General features: G+C 36.2%; 2 protein-coding genes across 2 annotated transcripts; one reads left to right on the top strand and one right to left on the bottom strand.

Moving 5' to 3' along the window:
- Positions 1–15,525: 15,525 nt before the first annotated feature.
- On the bottom strand, positions 15,526–17,368 carry LOC133822913 (uncharacterized). The gene has a single exon (XM_062255384.1). The coding sequence runs from the start codon at positions 16,976–16,978 to the stop codon at positions 15,896–15,898; it is 1,083 nt and encodes a 360-aa protein (XP_062111368.1). The 5' UTR covers positions 16,979–17,368; the 3' UTR covers positions 15,526–15,895.
- Positions 17,369–17,870: 502 nt separating this feature from the next.
- On the top strand, positions 17,871–22,486 carry LOC133824560 (uncharacterized). Its single transcript, XM_062257480.1, has 9 exons — positions 17,871–18,228; positions 18,343–18,769; positions 18,830–19,087; positions 19,173–19,689; positions 19,792–20,038; positions 20,123–20,194; positions 20,432–20,736; positions 20,827–21,771; positions 21,893–22,486. Exons 1-9 carry the CDS (start codon positions 17,871–17,873, stop codon positions 22,484–22,486), a joined length of 3,723 nt encoding a protein of 1,240 aa, XP_062113464.1.
- Positions 22,487–22,855: the final 369 nt, after the last annotated feature.

Genomic DNA, 22,855 nt, shown 5'->3' with positions numbered 1-22,855 from the left:
CTATTCGTGTTCCCCTTAGTTCTATTGTTTTCTCATGTTTGTGAATTCTTGGATTCTTGTACACTCGAAATCTTAGGAGTTGTCTTTAGATCGGGATAGATTTTTATGGCTCGACTAAGTAATTTTAGTCGATATCTTAGTTGTATCCAAGATTTTTCCCCCTATTTGCATCATACCTATTAGGAATCAGGCCTCGAACCTAGTCGTATCTAGGAGTTTTGGCAAGCTTAATATCATTGTACCTATTAGGAATCAGGCCTTGGACTTGGTTATATCCAGGGATTTTAGTCTACTTAATATCATTGTACCTGTTAAGAATCAGGCCTTGGACCTGGTCGTATCCAGGGATTTTATTTTTAGAAATTTCTCAAATTTACTTCGTGTTCAGAACTTTGAAAATCTGAGCTTTAAAAAGTCGTTGAATAATCAAGTTTTCCAAACTCTAAGTTTTAGATTTCATCTTAATAAGATGAACTCTTTTAAAAGCCCTCTTCGATTATGTGCCCCCCAAGCAACCAGAACTTATAAATGTTCTAAGTTTCTTTAACAAAGTGAGCCCGCGACAATAAAATGATAAAATTGATTATGTACTAATCCAATTGCTATGAGAATGAAATGGATTTTTAAAGACAAGCCTTACATAAACAGTAATTCCAAAAACATTAAAGACAACAAAATTAATGATAGTACTTTTTGAGGTGTAGGGCGTTCCAGGTTTGTGGGACTATTTCTCCACTTAAACGGGCTAGCTTGAAAGTCCCTTCACACAGGATCTCCATGATTTGGTATGGTCCTTCACAGTTCGGCCCTAACACACTGCCCTTGGGATCTTTACTTGCCAAAAACACCCTCCGGAGAACCAAATCACCTAATCCGAGTCTGTGTCCTATTACCTTCAAATTGAAATAACGAGTGATTTTCTGCTGATAATGGGCGAGCTGTAATTGTGATGCCTCTCATTTTTCCTCGATTAGATCAAGGGATGCACTAAGTAGCTCGTGGTTCTGATCTTGATCAAAGGTATTTTGTTGGTGGGTCTTCACCAGCGTCTCACTCAGGAGCATAGCCTCGCTTCCAAAGGTCAGGGAAAAAGGATATGTTCCATGGAGGTTCGATAGGCCCAGAGTACCTTCGGGAGCTACTCGGGCCATAATCCCTTAACTTCATCTAATCATTTCCTCAAGCACGCCTTCAGGGCCTTATTTACAGCCTCGACCTGCCCATTGGCCTGCAGGTATGCTACTGACGAGAAACTCTTGGTTATGCCATATTTTTCACAAAATTTTGTGAAGAGATTGATATCAAACTGAGTTCCATTGTTAGACACAATCTTTTTCGGGAGACCAAATCAACATATGATATTTTTTACAACAAAATGCAGGACTCTCTTCGAGGTGATGGTTGCCCGAGGTTCGACCTCTACCTACTTGTGAAGTAATCGATGGCGACAACAACATAATGAACTCCTCCTTTTCATGTCGGCAAAGAACCAATCAAGTCAATTCCCCATACTGCAAACGGCCAAGGGGATGAGATCATGGTTAGCTTGATGGGAGCAGCTCGAGCAACTATGGTGAAGCGTTGGCATTTGTCACATTTCCGTACATACGAGATTGAGTCCTTTGTCAGCATGGGCAAAAAATAGCCATGTCTCAATACCTTTAAAGCCAGGTTTTCCCCCCAGCATGGTCTCTGCAGAAGCCTTCGTGTATTTCTTGCAAGATAGTCTGTGCTTCCTCGATCAGAACACACCATAGGAGAGGTAGCGAATGCCCTCGTCGATATAGAATCCATTCAACCATAACATATCGCAGAGCTTGATACAACAAATTTCTTGTGCCCCTTCGATCGTCTAGTAACTTTTTGGTTGTGAGATACTCCACTATGGGGGTCATCTAGGTCGATTTTATGTCAATCATTCCGACCTCAACCGTTTCTGCCATTATACTCGGGCTTTCCAAGAATTCTACTGGAACTACATTTAGTGTATCCACCTTTTTGGTGGTAGCTAGTTGAGCTAGAGCATCAGTATTGGAATTCTGCTCGTGGGGTACTTGTTCAACGGAGCTAAACTCGAACTCAGACAACTCGCCCTTAACCTTGGCTAAGTAGGCCGCCATCTTGATACTGCGTGCTTGGTATTCTCCCAATATATGATTGACTACGAGCTGAGAATCACTATAACATTGGGTGGCCTTTGCTTTTAGCTCTTTCGCCACCCTTAGCTCTGCCAATAAGGCCTCATATTCGGCTTTGTTATTGGATGCTTTGAATCCGAACCTGAGAGTTGTATTGAATCGATGCCATTCAGGTGAGATTAAAACTATCCCAACTCCTGATACGTTTTCATTAGAGGATCTATCAACAAAGATTTTCCACAATTCCTGCATCGGTTCCCTCATCGACTCGTCCTGAAAACTTGTGCACTCGAACACAAAATCAGCGAGGGCTTGACTCTTAATAGCTGTCTGTGGTATATATAATATTTCGAACTGGCTGAGTTTGATGGCCCATTTTAGTAGACATCCCGACGTTTCAGGTTTTTACAAAACCTACCTTAAAGGTTGGTCGGTTAAGACGTGGATAGAATGGGATTGTAAATATGGTCTGAGCTTCCTTGAAGCCAAAATGAGACAGAATGCAAGATTTTTTATCAATGGATACTGGGACTCAGCTCTAAGAAGTCTTTTACTTACATTATACATTGGTTTATGCGCCCGTTTTTCTTCTCAAACTAACACAGCACTTACCGCATTTTCTATCATGCCCAGATACAGAAACATACATTCCCTAGATGCCGATTTTGATAGCACGGGGGGTTTAGCCAGATGCGCTTTCAGGTTGTGAAATGCATGTTCGCATTCTTCGGTCCACTTGAACTTCTTATTTCCTCTAAGCAAGTTGTAAAATGGGAGACACTTGTTAGTTGATTTTGAAATGAAGCGGTTTAAGGCTGCCACCTCTCCAGTTAAACTTTGTACTTCCTTACGCGACCTAGGCAAAGGCATTTCCAACAACGATATGATTTTCTCTGGATTTTCCTCTATCCCCCTTGTGTTGACTATAAACCCTAGAAACTTTCCTGACAAAACTCTGAAAGTGCACTTCTGGGGATTCAACTTCATGTCATATTTCCTTAGTATGCCAAAACATTCTTTCAGGTCGAATACATGGTTACTAGCAGTCTTTGATTTAACAAGCATATCATCGACATACACCTCCATGTTTCTCTCGATCTGGTTAGCGAACATTTTGTTGACTAATCATTGGTATGTAGCACCAACATTCTTCAGTTTCAATGGCATAACTTTGTAGCAGTATACGTTATTCTCAGTCATGAAGTTGGTATGCTCTTGGTCTGCAGGGTTCATCGCGATCTGGTTATATCCAGAATACGCGTCCATGAAAGACATGAGATCATGACTGGCTGTGGCGTCTACCAACTGATTAATTCTTGGTAATGGGAAACAGTGCTTAGGACAAGCTTTGTTAAGATCAGAAAAATCAATGCAAGTTCTCCACTCCTAGTTTGAATTTAGGACCAGAACGGGGTTAGCAACCTAGATCGGGTATTTTGCTTCTCTGATAAACCCACATTTAAGTAGGCGAGTTACTTCTTCTTCCAATGCTTCCGACCGTACCTTCCCCAAAAGCCTTCGTTTTTGGGACTTTCCAGGCACGTCCTTGTCCAAGTTCAAATTATGCATTATTATACTCGAACTAATTCCCACCATATCTTCATGCGACCAGGCGAAGACTTCCAAGTTCTTCCTTAAGAATTCAACCAACTCCTTCTTCCTTTCAGCTCCAAGACTTTTCCCAACTTTTACAACTCTTGAAGGTATTTAAGGGTCGATACTGATTTCCTCGAGCTCCTCTACTGCTTTGAGCTCAGATCTACCTTTGCCTATTCGCGGGTCAATTTCGTCCTGTTAGGCAACCTCATTATCTCCTTCTTGAGGGTCTTCCTTCCCATGGGTAACTTCCATAACCCAGGGCTCCTCACCTTCTTCGTCTATGACCATTGCCTGCTGCCCGGGTTGTGATTTTCCCCTCATGGCTACGTTTTAGCATTCTCGGGCGGCAAGCTGGTCTCCATGTACCGTGCATATCCCCAAGGCTGAGGGGAATTTCATTGCCAAGTGTCGGATCGAGGTGATGGCTTCAAAAACCATCAGTGCGGGTCATCCCAAAATCGTGTTATACGCGACCAGACAATCGATTACAATGAACTCAAGTAGTTTAGTAACATTTCGTGCATCATCCCTTGGCGTAACTACCAGTATGGTTGTCCCTCTAGTCGCCATCCCTTCACCTGAAAATCCGTACAGCGTCATTAAGGTCGTTTTTAGATCGGTCACGGATAATCCCATCTTTTCTAGGGTGGATCTGAAAAGCACATTTGTTGAACTTTCATTATCTACCAATATCCTTCGTACCCTTCGATTAGTGAGTTGCACTGTTACCACCAGTGGGTCATTATGTGAGAATTGAACGTGGCTAGCGTCCTCCTCCGTGAAAATGATTGGTTTTTTTCCAACCGCTGTTGTTTTGATAATCGTTGCTCCGGAATAAATTCTATGTCGTTATGAGTTTTCAGCTCCTGTATATTCCTCTTTTGGGCTCCATTGCTCGTGCCCACCAAATGAGATCCTCCGACAATAGTAGTTATATATCCTCATACTATTGGGGGAGAGCCGACTTGGTTCTGATTTATCTGATCCATCTGAGTCCTCGGCTATCTTGTCGGAGTTTCTGGAGTTGGACGAGAATTCTTCCCGATGGATTGATTGGGAGCAACTCGATTTCGGGCGTACTGGGCTAACAGTCTAGCCCGAATGAGGGTCTCACTCTCATCCTTCAGTTGTCGGCAATCATCGGCATTATGATCAATGTCATTGTGGTATCAACAAGACTTTGAGGGATCTCTCTTCGCCCTCTAATGCCTTAATGACTCTGGTTTCTTCCACGGAAGGTGATTAGAGTTTTCCATGAAGATATGTTCCCGTTTATTCGTTAGGTCAGTGTAGGTGGCATAAACGGGCTTTAATTTTTCACCGAACTTGTTCTTCTTTGTGTCGTTCTTGTCGCCCTCACCATTCCCCTTCTTCTTATTGTTTCTCGCTTAGTTATTCTGGGTAACAGGTTGAGTCGTAGCTGCAATAGTTGTCAGCTCTCCAGTGGGTTAGATAGGGCCCTAGCTGGTTCCTACGATAGCAGATCGCGCCTCTTCCAATTTTATCCACTCCTGATCTCGGGCCAAGAACTCATCTACACTTTTAACTCCTTTTCGCTGGAGCTCCTGCCATAGATCACCTCCCACCAGGATTCGTGTTATCATTGCCATGAGTTTGGAGCTATCATCAGCGTCTCTAGCTCGTGCTGCAACATTGGCGAATCTGCTCAGATATGTTTTCAAGGACTCACCAGGTTGTTGTTTTATGTTGGCCAATGAGTCGGCCTCTACGTGAGCCTTTGAAGCTCGGAACGCTTTCTTGATCTCAGAAGACAACTTATTCCAAGAGCTTATCTAATGCTTTTTGTACTTCTTGAACCACTCTCTGGCAGGTTCGATCAGAGTCATGGGGAACATAATACACCTTAGGTCGAACTCGACATTGTGGGCAATCATCAACATATTGAACATCCCGAGGTGGTCAGATGGATTTGAGTTTTCATCAAATGTTAGCATGTTCGGCATCCTGAAGCCAATAGGATACGCAGCTGCTGCAATGTTCGGGGTGAAAGTTTCGAGCTCCTCATCGGAGTCAAAAGCTTCAATCCATTTTCCAGATAAGAGCTTCTTCTTATGCTCCTCCATCAAGGCCAGTCGCTAGAGGGTTAGGTCTTTGGTCTCCAGGTTAGCTGGGAGCTGTTCACCAGCTCCCATCCTATTGTATGCGTTTGATGGGTTGTTGTCCCTCCAAGTTTGATCTTGGTTAGGTGGGACATTTCCATTGTCGCTTACGATAGACGGACCTCCCTCATGTTGAGTATAACTCATATTATCATTGCGAGCTGGATACCTCCTTTGTGAATTCAGACGATCACGCAGGTCGGGATGTGCATTGAAACGAGCACTTTGTTCTGAACTAAGATGATTTCTCAGGTCGCTCTCAGACCTGCCTCCATGCTGGCTCCCCATCTAGTAAAATCCATTTGCAAAACTTACAACCCGCAACTGAGGTTGAGGATCTGGATTATCAGCACATGTCCGTGGGACGTAAGTGTCTACTGACGAGGGAGGATTTCTCCTACTATTTCCATGAGCTGGATCGTCTCTTTGTGGGTGCGGTGGTGTAGGATGTCTAATCGACGATGGCGGATGTCTTATTGGTGAGGTTATCCTTGTTCCATCAAGACGAACTAAATTAACCTGCCTCGGTTCTGCCCCAATGTCCCGAGTTCTTTATGCCTAGGGTTCTGATCGCGACGCAGGAGGATTTGCTTGGGTGTTTTGTCTCCGTGAACTTGTCCCAACTAGCCCTGTTGGGTTGTTATGGGCATTCATTGGAATCTGTGCGGAAGGCACGGAGCTAGGGGTCACAGTTCTGACCGACCCACTGACATGCGGATGATGGTTCCTGTGATGACTAGTGGGTTGAGGACTTTTGTGATTCACTCTGAAGGTACAGTGCTTGGAGTGGCGATCCTAACAGAATGACTGGGTTTGGACCGGTTATTCCTGTGGGACTTATGAGACCCACTTTGCCTCTTTCTGACATTAGCGTCGTTTGCAAGAGGGGGTAACCGAGCCAGGACCTCCTCAATTTGTCTGTTTGCCCTAGTGAGATGGCTCCTTAATTGGACATTCTCCATCTCGATGGCTGTTTAATATCCTGGATTAGGATTTGGTGGGAGTGATGCTGAACTCCCAACGTCTTCTTAGCCCATCAGTTGCTTCCCAGGATGTTGTTGAACATCTGGGTCCTTTTTAGTGGGAACGACTATATGATGTGCCTCTTGCCCACCAGGCTGCCTCTTGCCCACCAGGCTGTTCCATTTCATTGTCATGCATCGATCGAGTAACCACCATGATGAACGTCGAATGAAACTTGTAAAACACTAATTTCTTCTCAATGAAAGCACCTAACTGTTGACGCGATTTTCGTCAACGATAGATTTAGAAATCTAATAAGAGTATAGTGCTTATTTTCAAACCATTATGAACTTATAAGAACCCTTTCGTACACACACAATTTTACGTGGTTTGGTGGTTAAAATCCACCTAGTCCACAAGACAATATTATTGCTCTTCTCTCACAATTTTTGCAGAATTTCAGTAATACAAAAAGGCTGTCCCTTTTCTGGTCCATTATCCATGATATTTATAGTGGAATTTCCTGGACAGGTTTGGGTAACCGTGTGCATAAATATTGTATAGATTTAATATAGATAATTCCCATTTACATTGAGATATGATTGCATAACAAAATATAGTTCTACTATCTCAGATAATAAATGATAAATGTGCAATACAGTCTGGGCATTAATGAGCATATAAAGAGCCTCCGAGTCTCTCGGTATCCTTCAGTATGCGTCCTGACAAGGTTTCCACGGGCTGAATATCTTCATCGAGTTGGTGATTGAAAATTATCCGAACCTTAGTTCGGTTTAACTTCAGAGCGCCTTAAGGAGGATCTGGCCACTATATGTCTCGAACTAGACCGTCATCCTAAGAGGCGCCCTGATAATTACCTGAATGTCGTATTGCCAAGTCCTAATTTGAGCTGCTCATATCATCATTAGCTAGATGTTCTACTTGTCTATTTTTCCATATATCCATCTGTCAACTGTATCTATAGCTGAGTGATTAAACTCGTGCTAATTTTTAGGGTACAACATATATATATTTAAAAAATCATAAATAATATTTTGGTTTAATTTTTCATTTAATATGTATATCTCATTCTTTTATATTTAATATTGTTTATTTATTTGAAATTTATATGACAACAATATAAATTTATATGAGTCATGTTAATTATATATATTGAAATTTCTCATTCTTAATTATTATTTATTTTATATATATCATCTATTAATTATTTAGATTTAATATTTTTAGTTGTTCAATGATTTGTACATTTTAGAAAGTAAACATATATGAGAATATGGAATTTTCTAATAACTTATTTGTAAAAAACAAGTCATAATTTATATGGCTTTTTGAAAGTTAACTTTCTAAAATTTAAACATATAGTAGAGCCATATTTTTATATATTGAGTTTTAATATCCCATATTTTTTAAAATTCCCCACTCTTCTCCTCTCTCACTTCATATAACCAATTGTTCTTAAAATAAAACTGGGCTAAAAGAGTGAACATCTATCTCTCATTTTTTTTATTAAGAAAAAAAACTATATTTACCTTGGTCGTCATATGTTATGTTGTGTTTTAAGTAATAATCATATGATATGTTGTGTTTTAAGTAATAATCTTTTACACATGGATGTACATAGAATGGTTCAATGTAAAATTGAAGAGGTTGCTAATGTTATTTTTTTAACATGGTATGGTCTGGTTTTCTAGGCAAACTCCTCAAATATTAAGATGGATGATAATATTTTGCAGAGAATGAGAATTTTTAAAAAATATGGCTTTTATATCATCAGTGGGAAAATTTATTAAATAAAAAATTAAAGTATAAAAAATATAATTAGTAGCTAATTAAAATATGAAAATGTCATATTTTTTTTAATCATAATTATGTTTTCTTTGATTTTGAAAGTAATTTTTTTTAATTTTTAATTTTTTTCTATTTTTTATTATAATTTCAATTATTTCTTCTTTCTTTTTTTCCTTACTTATTTTTTCTTTTTTTTTTTCCTTTTTTTTCTTCCAATTTTTTCCTTTATTCTTTTTTTCTTTCCATTCTTCTTCTTTTTCTCCTCTTCTTCTTCTTCTTCTTCTTCTCATTTTTATTCATTTATCTATTTTTTTTCTTTCATTTGTATTGTTTTGTTTGTTTTTTTCATAATTTTTCAGTTTTCTTTCATATTTTTTTCCTCCTATTTTTTCTTCATTTTTGTATTTATTATTTTCTCCTTTCATTTTTTTTTTCTTTTTTCACACATATGAGCTTTTTTTTTCTTCTTCCATTTTTTCTTTTTGTTTTCCATTTTTTCATTATTTTTCTTCTTCTTCTTTTCATTTTTATTTATTCATTAATTTTGTTTCCTTCATCATTTCTTTTGTTTTTTTTTCATATTTTTTTTAATTTTTGTACTTATTCTTTTCTCATTCCATTTTTTTCACACATATATTTTAACATTACATAATCACTATATATAAAAAAAAATTCAAATCAATTTTTTCAGCATTTTCTTTTTACTGTAGGAATATCAAAATTTGGAAAGAAAACTAATAAAAATATGAAAACGTGAATGGGTAACTGGTTACCTTTACGTTCTTTGTGTGTATATTTCTGAGGGTAACTGGTTACCTTCATGTTCTGGTGTGTGTGTATTTATGGGTTATTTATGGTAATTGGTTACCTATGTTACTAAAATCATAATTAGGTCTTCTTCCTTTTTTAATAAAGTATTCCTCCTCTTCTTCCTTCAAATTTGATGTTTCTTTTCATATTTAATATGAGTAACTCGTCACCCCTCTTATGGTAACTAGTTACCCCTCTTATGGCAGAAAGTTACTCCTCTCAGGATAACTGGTTATCCTTCCTGGTACATGTTATTTAACCTTGCTCTAGGATTTTTTTTATATAACTGTCAAAGATCAATCAAGTAACTGGTTACCTTACCCAGGATTTAGAAAGAAAAAAAACGTACAATCTCAAAAAAAAGGAAAAAAATATTTATAATAAATAAAAAATAATTTTAAAAACAATTCATGTTACAAAAAAAATTACAAAACAACCAAAGAAAATTTTAATATAAAATTAGTAATATAAAAACAATATAAAAAAACAAATAAGCTAAAAAATAATAATCAAATTACAAACATACCCTTCTAAATTAATAAAACTTTATTAAGAGTAAAACTATGACATAAACCAACTTTTATACAAAAATATGAGAAAACAAACCTATTAAAGTGAAAATTCTTTAAAAAATAAATTATAAATTAACCTTTTTTTTTTAAAAAAAAAAGGCATATTTTTTCAATCTATTCAAAATCTCTTATAAAATGTAATTTCCTTTATAGAAAACTCGAGACATTACGTTGTGATAGTAAGTAGTAGTACTAACATATTAGATAGGGGCACAAAAATACAAAATATTACACAAAATTGACATAATTTTACGATATAATGATTAATAAAAGGGGTAATTCTTTAAACCCTCACTTCATTTTGAAGGATTAAGTCCCTCATAAGATGTGGGTCGTTAGATTATCTAATATGCAATCTGATTCATTGGATGAGAATATTTTATAAATTTTTGTTAAAATACCATTTCACCCCCAATATGTAAAAAGCAACCTGCAACCGGTTAATTTATTTTTATTTTGGAATATTTCTCCTCTCCTTCCCTTGAAGCCTCACATCCCAAATCTGGGTACGGCTACAACAACGATCTCGGAAGCCATGGCAAACTTGGTAAGGATGGAGCTTGGGTGGTTGGGTTCCGGAAGACAGTCATCTACTCTTCAGAGAGTCTTTTCTCCCTTTGTTTTGGCTTTCTCAGTGTTGGGCGACTAGAGTTCGATCACTTGCCGAGGATTCTCTCCACTGCTGTCTTGCCTAGGAAGTCCGATACGAAGTAAGATGTTAGTTGATTTCGATTAGCTAGATGAGTTTGTTAAGGTTGTTCCGTTCATTGCTTGTGTTTGATTTTTGAATTTGAACTAATTGAAATAGGTTTTTTTTTACTCTTTCATGGATTGATTTAAGTGAGTGAAATGGGTATATTTGTGTTTTTATTTCATTTTACCATATGGGCTCTTCTCTGATTTAAGGAAATTTGATGTTTTGACTACAAAAAAAAAAAAAGTATTAAATCCTCCGATATAGATTGCATATGACTTTTGAAGGTTGTGGAGCATATGTATACATACACATTTTTTCTAGAGGGATCTAACAACCATTTAGTCCCTTCAAAGTTTTAAATAATTTATCTTTTTAGGAAGAAAAAAAATTTATTATTGGTCACAATTAACTATTAGTAGCAAAAGAAGGGCTTACAAAAACAAAATTTGTCTGCTTGATCAATTTTCCAACATCCATCACTGAAGAAATTGTTATATCAAAATATAAATGTTGCACTTTTTCTTTGCCATTTTATCCCCATCTCTGGTCATGATAGTTTAATATGTTTTATTATTAAAGGACACTGTCTTGCTTAGTTGAAGCTTACAATCTTTACTGGTCGATGACTTGTTTAATTGTACTTCTATGTAAACAATTATTTGATTTGCATTTTATGGGCTAGTATTTATTAGCAAAAGTTATTTGTTTCAGTAATGTGTTGTTTATTAGTTAGTAGAAAGAGACTCGATGTGTTTGAGAAGAGTCAGCACTTCTTTTTCTTTGTACTTGGGATGGTAGTGTTCTTTTCTTTTTGGCCATTTGACATCTAGTAATGCTTACTGTATATAATGTGATAATTCCAATAACTTCTCCTTCTTCATTAATATTTGGAAGTACTTTTGCATATCTAGTAATGATTAAGTTTATGCAATGTGTAACTCAAAAATGGGTTTTGTTATCTAATTCAGAGCCCACTATGTGTATAATGTATAATACTCCCAAAATGATATTGTCATAAATTTGTATAACTCATATTCAAGTTATCATCACCAAGCAATTCTTCTAATTTTGTATATCTATATATTATATATATATATGGGTGCACTCTTAATGGTTACTACCCATGGATGGTTACTTTAATGTTAACTATTGGATTAAGATCAATGGTCCATATTTATAGTTGTTAATTAATATTTCTAAAAGTAAATTTTGATTTTTTTTTCAAATTTTTAGAAATATTACCTGATGAAAAACGTGTATTTATTATGAAAATATAATATTGTAAGCTTTTCATTTTTCAAATGCATGTCAATTTCAAAATATAGCTATTGTTTCTCGTTAGTTCGAAATACCATTAATTATAGCAAAAAAAATTAATTAAATTTGAAATTAATGTAGAAAAAAAAGATCTACTTGTTTGTGACTTGCTATACCAAGTCACTATATTGTCAAATCATCATAATTGTTAGTACCCATCTATAAGTAGTAACCATTGAGAAGTCTTCCATATATATATAAATTTGTATGTATGACTCTCCATAATAATAGGATTCCTTTAATTTTCTTCTCTCTCAGTTGATATGTGTGTATATTAGTGTATATATATTTAGATATATGCATATGTTCTATGATAAATTCAAAAATTACTCTACTATTTAATTGTAATGTTGATTTATTTACTCTAATAACGTGGGATTCAATGGAACTAAAAGAAAATAATTTAAATACTCTTGTGTCTCTCTTACATTCAGTTGTAATATGTAAATTTGATACACAATGGAAGCAGCAAAGAGTGTTTATTTATTTATTTAAAACTAGTCATGATTCAACCTTGTATTCTCTCGTGCTCTATTTTTCTGACAAATGGACAATTCCCACTACTACAGACTATTTGCTATCAATTGCTCAGTAGCTATTTTGTGCCTATAATTACAAATCGTTCGTCCTTTAGTCCCGTAAAGGTTTGCCTGAATTTTGTAAAAAATAGAGACATCCACAACATAATTGGAATATATGTTGTCTTGTGTAACATAGATATATCCAAGCACCAACAGTATAATCCTCTTCTAGTTGTTAGTGCAGTGAAGATTAAAGCTCAACAAAGCACTGCTACTTTTGCTATTGTCCAAGCAGGTTTCCTTCATTTCCAATTTTAAATTTTTTATAGAATTTTGTTGGTGGGTATTTTGTACCATAGGCCATGTTTATTTGTTGGCATATTCTATTTTGAATATGCTTAATTAATGTCGTTCAAAGGTAGTGTGTGATAAAACTATAACATGTAATTTATCAACTTTCATTATATAAAATGTCAAATGTATGTATTTTTGTCACATTAGTATGTCATCTTGTTGTTGCAACATAATGTTAATTAGTACTTATATATAATGATATTATTACCATGTCTATAAATATATAACTCTTATATAAAATAGATCATTTTATTTTTAATGGAATCGGGTTTTGGAGTTTTTCTTTTTTGTTAATCTAATCATTTTTTACTAATTAATCAACTATATATATATAAAAATTAATCAAACATAAGTTTTGTTGTTCAAAATCAAGACCATATATGTGTATTTTAAATAGTGATAAACTCGCTAAACGAGACATTTGGCCATAACTGTATAACTAAACGTAATTAGCAGTTTAGGGATAAATTTTTTGGTCAAAGGTACCATCGTTTCATTAAAATGTGTACATCATACATGGGATCCCAAAATACATTTTAAAAAGTTAATTACAATGGAAAAGTTACAACCAGCTAACCTAAGCAGCAAAATAGGGTTTGACCCTACTTCCTCTTTAAAACCCTCGACCGTGGTGGTCGAGCAGCCGCATATGTACAGATTGTCACCTAAGCTCTCCAACTCAAGGATGGTCCAACTTTCTTTTCCCTTTACCTACACCACAAAGCACCCGTGAGCCAAAACTCAACAAGAAAACTTAAACATGCTCATAAGCAGTTAAAACAAACTTCTTATTCAAATTATATAACTTTGTATTGATCTAGATTTGTGTTTACTAAAGAGTGTTAGTCCCATCCACTTGTACAATTTTACTTACCCAATATCATAAATAAGTTCAAACACAATACATATTTTATCTTATTGCCCTCGATTGTACAATTTTTTGACTGCAAATTACTTTATTGTCCTTACTTTTCATAGTCATGTCAGCACAACTTCTTTGATCCGGTTTACATAATCAGTTCATCAACTATAAAGTTTAAAAAAGAAAAACACCAAAATTGTTCAAAACTTGACAATTGGAAAAGTAATTGGGTCCTACTATACTTTTGTAAGTTCAAAGCTTAGATTACACAACCGTGATTGGGGATGTTCTACTATAAGACATATTCGTACAATCGACACATCCCAATTACTTGACCCCATCTTCCATGCACTCAATAACAAATTATTAATTTCCTCGTCAACTAAGCCGCCAATGTGGTTTGCAATTTAAACCTATGTACTTCACCGTACATGTCAAATGAACTTACAAAAGTATAGTATGAATGATTCATCAATTAATTATCTTTTTATATTGTATGAGATTAAATTTTTATTCTCCATTTATGATAGAAATATTTTAATCACACTTTTTTTAACGAAGTAATGACTCCTAATCGAGCAACCATATAAATATTATAACTTAAATATGGTACGCTTAGTGGTATTATTATTATTATACTCTAATTGTGTTACACATCAGGAGATTATAAAATAATTTATGCAAAGGGAAAGTCTTACATACCAAATACCAAATACCATATAATGGCCAAAATTCATTCTAAATTAACTATATAACCTAAAGCTACATAATCAATGGTAATTCATTCTTCTAACCATTAAACAAGTCAAACAAAACTGAGATATTCACTAAGACAATTCATTTGTTACTCGCAAAAAAACAAACAATAATTACTTTCGGTTTTTTTACTTTCAGCTATTATGTTATTACTAACCACTCTATTGAATATTACTTACCGACATCAAAATGTTACTTATATGCAAATGAGTTACTGGGAAATTCATTACTTTTACATACAACGTTATTCCTGACTACTCCTTTAAAAATTACTAAGTGACTCCTAAACATTACTTTCCCAATATCGTAAATATGTTTGAACACAATACTGATTTTACCTTATTGCCCTCCACTGTAGACTGTTTTTACCTGCAAATTACTGTTTTGCCCATACTTTTCAGAACATGATTCAATATTTTTTTACAACCGGTTTACATCACCGACTCATCAAGTAAAAAAATTTAATAATAAAAACACAAAATAATTTAATAGCTTGACACTTGGTAATTTTTTTGGGTCCCACTTGTTGGACTAAGTCCCGTGAGGGACTAAAGAACTTGCCTAATAAAAGTATTTAAAAATATTATATCTAGTCAAAACTTTCTCTCATAGGTTGGTGAATAAAATGTATGTTTCAAAATTATAAAAATGGTATTTTATCAAAAGGGTAATTAAAATGATATATTCCTAGAAATATATATAATAAAAAAACTTTTTAAGAAATTCCAGTTCGTTTAGTTGATAGCTTTTGTCAAGTATCACTTCTTAACTTAGGCAGGCATAATTGCTAGACCTTCTTAAGCAACTTACTTTATATTTGTTCTTTACTTGAAGGCATAAACTTGAATTTGGCTTCTTGTAGTTCGGACAAAACATCTTACTAATCCTTACGCTGTATCTAGAGACATTCATCTCTGGCTTAACCTCTAAGAAACTAGAAGAATACCAAATCATTCCCAACGGAACAAATCGAAAAATGAAGACATTTGGAGATCTTTCTTCCCACGTTTACCATAAACTAGCATCATTTGTTTCATAGGTAGCATTGCTTATTATGAGTTAAAAAAAAATGTTGAAAGTGAACAAGATACACAACACTTGGAAACAACTGTAGTTGCACAACAATCTAGCTTTTCCAACAGAGAGTTGTATTTTCCATAACTATTCAGCTTATCAAAAGTTCAATTTTTCTTTCTTTCTAATTCCTCATATCTGACTATCTGAGTAATGCACTCAAATGAAGCATTTCAATAGTCGTATGCTTGAAAGCCTGTGTTTGTACCAGTACTCTTTTTCATCAGTTACTCAGAATGGCAATGATACCCTTGCTCATAGCAAAGAGGTTTCTAGATGGCAAAACAAATTCACAAGTTGGTGTCATTGAACGACTGTTGATTCATCACAAACTATCACAGACTCCAAAATTGGCCGGCTTTCAACATCTGAAGTTTCCGTACTTGAGGATCTGCAGCTATAATAGAAAACAGCACTCATCATGGAATCGATAAGCACTACGAACGAATACATGAGCACCAAAAGAGGTCCTTCCCATAATCTTGAAGACCCATCTCCATAGCTCAAAGTCTTCACTCTGTGCTCGAACAATCCCTTCACAAAAGCCATCCCAATGGTCGATCCAAGAAATATGAGAAGACCCACATGAGTTTGACCCTTGATCAAAACACAAGCCCTTAATAAAGCCTCTGGTCCCGAGACATCCTCCAGTACACATATCACAATAGCAATATCACAAATAACAAAGGCATTGGCAAAAATGACTGAGAAAACAAGCCCAACTACTACTGAAGCGTACACTATGATGCTAAAGGAAGACCCAATGATGAAAAATATATTGCATACAGCAGCAAGTAAAAGAAAGAACAAGGTAACACAGCCTACAATGACCATACAAACCCACACATAAGTTGAAACAAGTCGCTTCCAAATCTTGCAAATGATTGCATAGAGCTTGGACGAATCAAATTGCTTCCTTGAATAGCTACAGTCCACTGAATAAACAACAGCGGCTTTTGATAACAAAGACAATGTTATGAACAAGGGAAAGCACATAAACGACGAGATAGCCATCTCAGCGAAACGCTGGCCCGACTGTTTGATGAAAGGCCTCAATGGGAGCCCGCTCGACTTGGCGATCAACAAAAGCCTTATAGTCAGTCTCTTCACGAGTGATTGATCAATTAAGATGTTCGATAGAACCACAGCCGATACCGGGAAAATCAGCAAGGCGGCTATAGCCATGAACCCCGACGAATTGTACCTTAGAATCCGTACAGTTTCTCTCAAGATCTCCAAGGCGTTCATGGAACGAAACGCATGATTGGACTCATTTCCGGGATCGTAGGGTTCCAACTGGAATCCTCGCAAATGGGTTTGTTGTGAAACATCTTTTCTCAAATGATCTAACCTCAATCTTGGAGAATTTTCATCAGAAATCTCCATTTTCCTTATAAAAAAACAAATTCTATACCTCTAACTATTATGACATGTAATTTACATAAAGGACATAGAGAGAGCTAAACCTGACTCCATAACTGGAAGATAGAGATGAGAGTCAGATCTGATAAAGCGAGTTGAGAACATAAGCGTCACGAAATCGAGATGGGCTTAAGTACCTCAAATTCTGGGAGAAACCCACATTGATGGCGATGGCTCCGAAGCGTTTAGCAATGATTTTAGAATTGGAGGGACATGTCACGTGCCATGACATTGGTGAAGGTAGACGAATGTGTTGTGGGAGGGAGATTCCATGGTGGTCTGTGTCGTAGAACGAAGCAACGGAAGAGGAGAAAATAAAGAAAATTTGGTGCGAGCCGTGGAACTGGGACTTCAATTTTGTTGTTTTGCTAATATTAACGGTCGAAATTGGCTGATTCAGACAGTTATGAACGGTCAAGATTACTTCTCATTTCTTTTATTTTACAACTGGCTTGTATGTCGGTGTATTTTTTTGGTACGAAATTTGGAGTGAGTCCAGTAACAACGGCGGCATCCCGAGTAGCTCGTCTTAGTAAGTCAAGATTTCCAATTTTCCATAGTCCTTTAACCAAATAGATATCAAAGACAAATATAAATATATATATATATATATATTCATTTATTGATTTTTAATTGGTATCTATTTCAACATCAACTTACACATTTTTTATAAAAACATACATTCAACACAATTTTGATCAAATTTATTTTGAATATTATCAAGATATTTATTTTGATTACATAATATGTTTATAAATAAAAATGGTCAAATTTTAACAATTTAAAAACCTAAAATTAATTAAAAAATACTTAAAAAAAATCAGGGGAGGGCGTGCGACTGGTTTTCTTTCTCCCAATGGTGAGGCGTAAGAAAATTATTCAGAAGTCTGGATCTAAATCATCTCCGATCGTGAGTAGCACTCGAAAGGATTTTCTTGATAGGGTGGAGGATGAAGATGTGGTGAGGGGGGACCCCCTGGAGGAGGTTTCGGCAGATACGGTGGATGTGTTTCAAGAGGTTGGGGAGGACCATTCTTTGGTAAATTGCGATCAGGTCAAGTCAGGAAATATTTCAGGTTCTGGGTCATGGGCGAAGGAAGCAGAAGAGAAAGATTTTCAGGAATTAGCTAAGGAAAAGTGGTCCAAACTTCAAGACTCCTTTGCTGCTCAGGGTGGTGCTCGACTCAATTATGAGGAACCATTGCTCCAAGAAGGTAAATTGATAGGTCAAGTTGATAAGGAGGAGATAGAAGTGGAAGCTTCCTTCTGGCAATCTGCTATGGTATAAGTAGTTTTGGGTGCTAATCCTCCTTTAACTGTGTTTGAAGGATTCATCAATCGCATATGGGGTAAATTGGGTATTGAGAGAATTGCTCGTATGAATGAGGGTTATACTCTAGTCAAATTTAGGGATGAAGCCACTAGAGATATGGTTTTGGAAGCAGGAGTGGTACACTTTGACAGAAAACCTGTTTTGCTGAGGCCTTGGTCGACCAATTTGGATAAGTTGAGGATGGTGAAATCAGTTCCGGTCTGGGTTCGTCTGCCAGATTTGGGTCTCCAGTATTGGGGCCTTAAAACTCTGAGTGCACTTGTTAGCACTATAGGTAAGCCTATGATGATGGATAAGGTAACCAAGGACAAGTCAATGGTGAAATTTGCTAGAGTTCTAGTGGATGTTGAAATATCTGATCGTATCCCTCATTGTGTAAATTTTATTAATGAGTGTGGTCAATTGATGGAACAAGCAATAAAGTTTGAATGGCTGCCCACCCGTTGCTCATATTGTAAGAGTTGAGGTAATGTTGCTTCTAGTTGTAAACATGCTCAAGAGGTTCATTGGAAGCCAAAGCAGAAGGTCACTAAGTCTGATAAAGGGGATCCTGGGGAATCTGCTGATTTGGGTGAGCCAGTTCTCGAGGAAAGGTCAATGGATCCTCACCTATTAATAGCTGAAAAGGTGGTACAAAAGAATGGCAAGAGTGATCAGGTGGCTATTATAGGAGAGTTGAAGGCTGAAAGGACATTAGCAAAGGAAACCAGTTGTTCATCGATAGGGCAGGAGATATTATGGTCTACCCCTAAGAAAGTGGGAGGTGTCAAGCAAAAAATTGCCGAAAATTTGATAGTGAGGGCTAATAAATTTAGTATTTTGCAGGAGAACAAGGAAGTGGTTTCAAAGAGGAGTTTACAAGAAATTCAGAAATCTAATGGAGGGGTGTAACTTGCTTTTTCGGAACATTAGGGGTTTAAATGGTAGGAATAAGCAAAGATCTCTATTAGATTTTTGTACTGTTAATAAAATTGGTTTTGGTGGTTTTCTTGAAACTAAGTTGAAAAACAATAAGGTTGAGGAGATGATGAAGAATTTCTTCCTGGGTTGGCATTGGTACAACAGTGGGTCAGTGGAAGGAAGGATTCTGTTAGTTTGGAAGGATGATATAGTTCAAGTCAATGTTATTCAGGATATGGACCAGCTTATACATTGTGAAGTGAAGATTAAGGGAGTTGTTCAGAAGGCCTATTTGTCTATTGTTTATGGTAGAAATTCGATTGAGGAGAGAAAGGAGCTGTGCTCTCAATTAACTTTACCTCAGGCTTCTGTTGAGCCTTGGTTGGTTGTTGGGGACTTTAATGTTATCTTTGAATTCGATGATCGTATTGGGGGTAGAATGGTTACTGAAATCGAAGTGGAAGATAGTTGTCTTTGGAGGGCTAAAACTTTGTTGACTGAATTACGTTCTAGTGGATCTTTTTACACCTGATCTAACAAACAGAAAGCAGAATCAAGAATCTTCTCTAAGTTGAATAGGATTTTTATCAATGAGTTGTGGTTAGATTTCTTTCCAGAGTCAGAAGCTCGTGTCAACTGGGATACAATCTCTGATCACTGTTACTGTATCATTAAAACAGTTCAGTTTAAGGAGTCCAGGATCAAACCTTTTAGATTTTATAACTTGTGGGCTAATCACAAGGATTTCCGAAGTACAGTTCTTGATAGCTGGTCTAAACCAACTGGTGGTTGTGGGTTGTAGCAAGTCATTTAAAAGCTAAAGAGGCTTAAACCTGTTTTGAGCCATTTCAATAAGAAGCATGTTGGTGATGTAGTCCAGCATTATACTGCAGCTAAGCAGAGGTATGAGAGAGCTCAGCTCTTGTTGCAACAGTCTCCTTATTCATGTAGTTTGCAGTAGGAAGAGAAAGAGGCGGCTATTGATTATGCTAGCAAGTCCAAAATGTATGAGAGTTTCCTTCGTCAAAAGAGCAAAATTAACTAGATAGATTTAGAGATGAGAATACAGCTTACTTTCATGCTTCTCTTAAACAGAGGAGGATGAGGAACCGTATTTTCTAGCTTTATGAATGAAGAGAGTCATATTGTGGAAAATTATACTGAGGTTATTGATCATTATAAAGGTTTTCTGGGTAAGAATAGTTCAGTTACTGGTCGGGTGGATCTGAACTGTTTCCAGCAGGGAAACGTCTTGTCTTTGGAGCAACAACTCGATCTGACTCAGCCATTTACTAAGAAAGATGTTAAGAGAGCTTTATTTAGTATTCCCTCAATCAAGAGTCCTGGTCCTGATGGTTTTGGTTCAGGTTTTTTTAAAGCTCTTTGGAATGATATAGGGGTTGAAATCTCTGATGCGATTTTGATGTTTTTTGAGCATGGTGAGATTCCTTCAGAGTTAAATGGGACATTTTTAACTCTTATTCCTAAGGTAGACTCTCCTACTATGGCATCTGATTTTAGACCTATAGCCTGCTATAACATACTCTATAAATGTATTTCTAAGATGATTTGTTTACAGTTGGCTAAGATTCTTCCAAGGATTATTCACCAAAATCAAGGAGCTTTTATAAAGAATAGGCAACTTGCTCATAATATCTTAATCCTTCAAGATTTGCTTCATGGATATACTAGGAAGAATATTTCTCCCCGGTGTTTGATAAAGATTGATCTTAGTAAGGCGTATGACTCTATTGATTGGGCTTTTTTGGAGGAGATTATGACTGCATTTTGCTTTCCTAGAAGGTTTATTAAATGGATTATGATTTTTTTGAAGGGTACCTCTTATACCCTTTTATTGAATGGGAGATTACAAGGTAGTTTTGAAGGGAGGAAAGGATTAAGACAAGGAGACCCTATTTCTCCTCTGCTTTTTGTGCTGGTTATGGAGTATCTCACTAGGCCTCTTAAACAAGTTTTTAATCACAGAGAGTTTAGATTTCATCCCATGTGTAAGCACTTACATCTAGTGAACATTTGCTTTGCGGATGACTTGATTTTGTTCTGTAAAGGAAACTTTAGATCAGTTCAACTTTTATTTAAGGGTATTTTGAGTTTCTGTAACAGTTCTGGGCTTACTGCCAATTTGAATAAGTCCCAATTATTCTTTGGGGAAGTGGCTACTGAGGTGAAGATCAATATCCTTAATTATGTTGCTCTTGGTGAGGGAAGATTTCCTTCGAAATATCTGGGGGTTTCTTTGAGACCTACGAGATGGCTGGTTGCTGATTGTGGTGAGATCATCAAGAAAATTCAGGCTAGACTTCATGTTTGGGCGAGTAGGCACTTATCATTTGCAGGGAGAACTCAACTGATATTTTCGGTTCTACTGAGCATTCGCAATTATTGGATGCATATTTTTATGCTTCCCTCTAGTGTTATTCAAGAAATAGACAGATTGTGTCGTAAATTTCTTTGGGGTTCCACTAACAACCGCAGCAAGTTCCCTTGTACTTCTTGGTTTCAGGTGTGTCTCCCTAAAGCTCTTGGTGGTCTGGGTTTTAAGGAAGGTTCAGTTTGGAATAAAGTTCTTTTGGCTAAATTTATTTGGGCCTTGTCTTCTAAACAAGATGTGTTTATGGGTGAAGTGGATTGATGCGATTTATCTTAAGGGTCAGTCTTTCTGGTCTTATCATCTAAAACCAGATGTGAGTTGGTATTGGCGTAAGCTTTGCTACCTGAGAGAGATTTTTCTTGAAGCTGTTTTGGTAGATTCGGCTGTGAATGGTAAACTTAAACTGAAAGTTCTGCTCAGTAGCATTCTTCAAAGGGATAATGTAGATTATGCTAAGGCAGTTTGGTGTAGTCTATCAGTCCCTAAGCATCGTTTTATTCTTTGGCAATCGGTGCTTGGTCATTTACTGACTAGGGACAACCTGATGAAGTGCCAAATATCTTTTATATCTCTGTTATGTCCGGTTTGTAAGAGGGAAGAGGAATCTCATTTGCATTTGTTCTTTGACTGTATCTTCTCGCGGCAGGTTTGGCAGTTGCTTAAAGATTGGTTGGGTCCTGGTATTTGGCCTAATCAATTTGCTGGCTGGAAGGAGTGGTTAAAAGGGAAGCCTAAGAATATTTTGCACTGCATTTCAGTAGCTTCATTGGCAGCAGCGGTTTATAGTATTTGGTGCAATAGAAACTCTTGTATTTTTTCTCATTGTTCCTTTTCTCCTTTCACTTAGTGAGGTTGATTAAGCAGTCTCTGAAAGCTAGATTATGTGGTAGGCTGAGTCAAAAAATCCTGAACAAGAATTGTTATCTTGCTGAATTTGTTAGGTGTTTGTAAGCTGTTGAGCCTTTTGGTTGGTCTTTGAACAAGCAGTTGTATTTTGTTTGATTCAATATATTCTTTCTTTTCATCCAAAAAAAAAACCTAAAATTAAAATATATATATTCTTCTAAAGTATCCAATTAATAGAAATAATAATAATTTTTAAATTTTTCTAAACAAGCTTTTAGTGTCTAATTATTATTACTGTTGATTAGTTAAAAACTTAATAAAGTTGTTTTTCATGGCGAAAAAAAAAAGTTAAAAAACTTAATAGGAAAAA

This window comes from Humulus lupulus, chromosome 3 (genome assembly GCF_963169125.1).
Source record: "Humulus lupulus chromosome 3, drHumLupu1.1, whole genome shotgun sequence".
Lineage (NCBI taxonomy): Eukaryota > Viridiplantae > Streptophyta > Magnoliopsida > Rosales > Cannabaceae > Humulus > Humulus lupulus.
The sequence above is the reverse complement of the archived record's forward strand: the minus strand, read 5'-3'. Positions and strand labels throughout refer to the sequence as shown.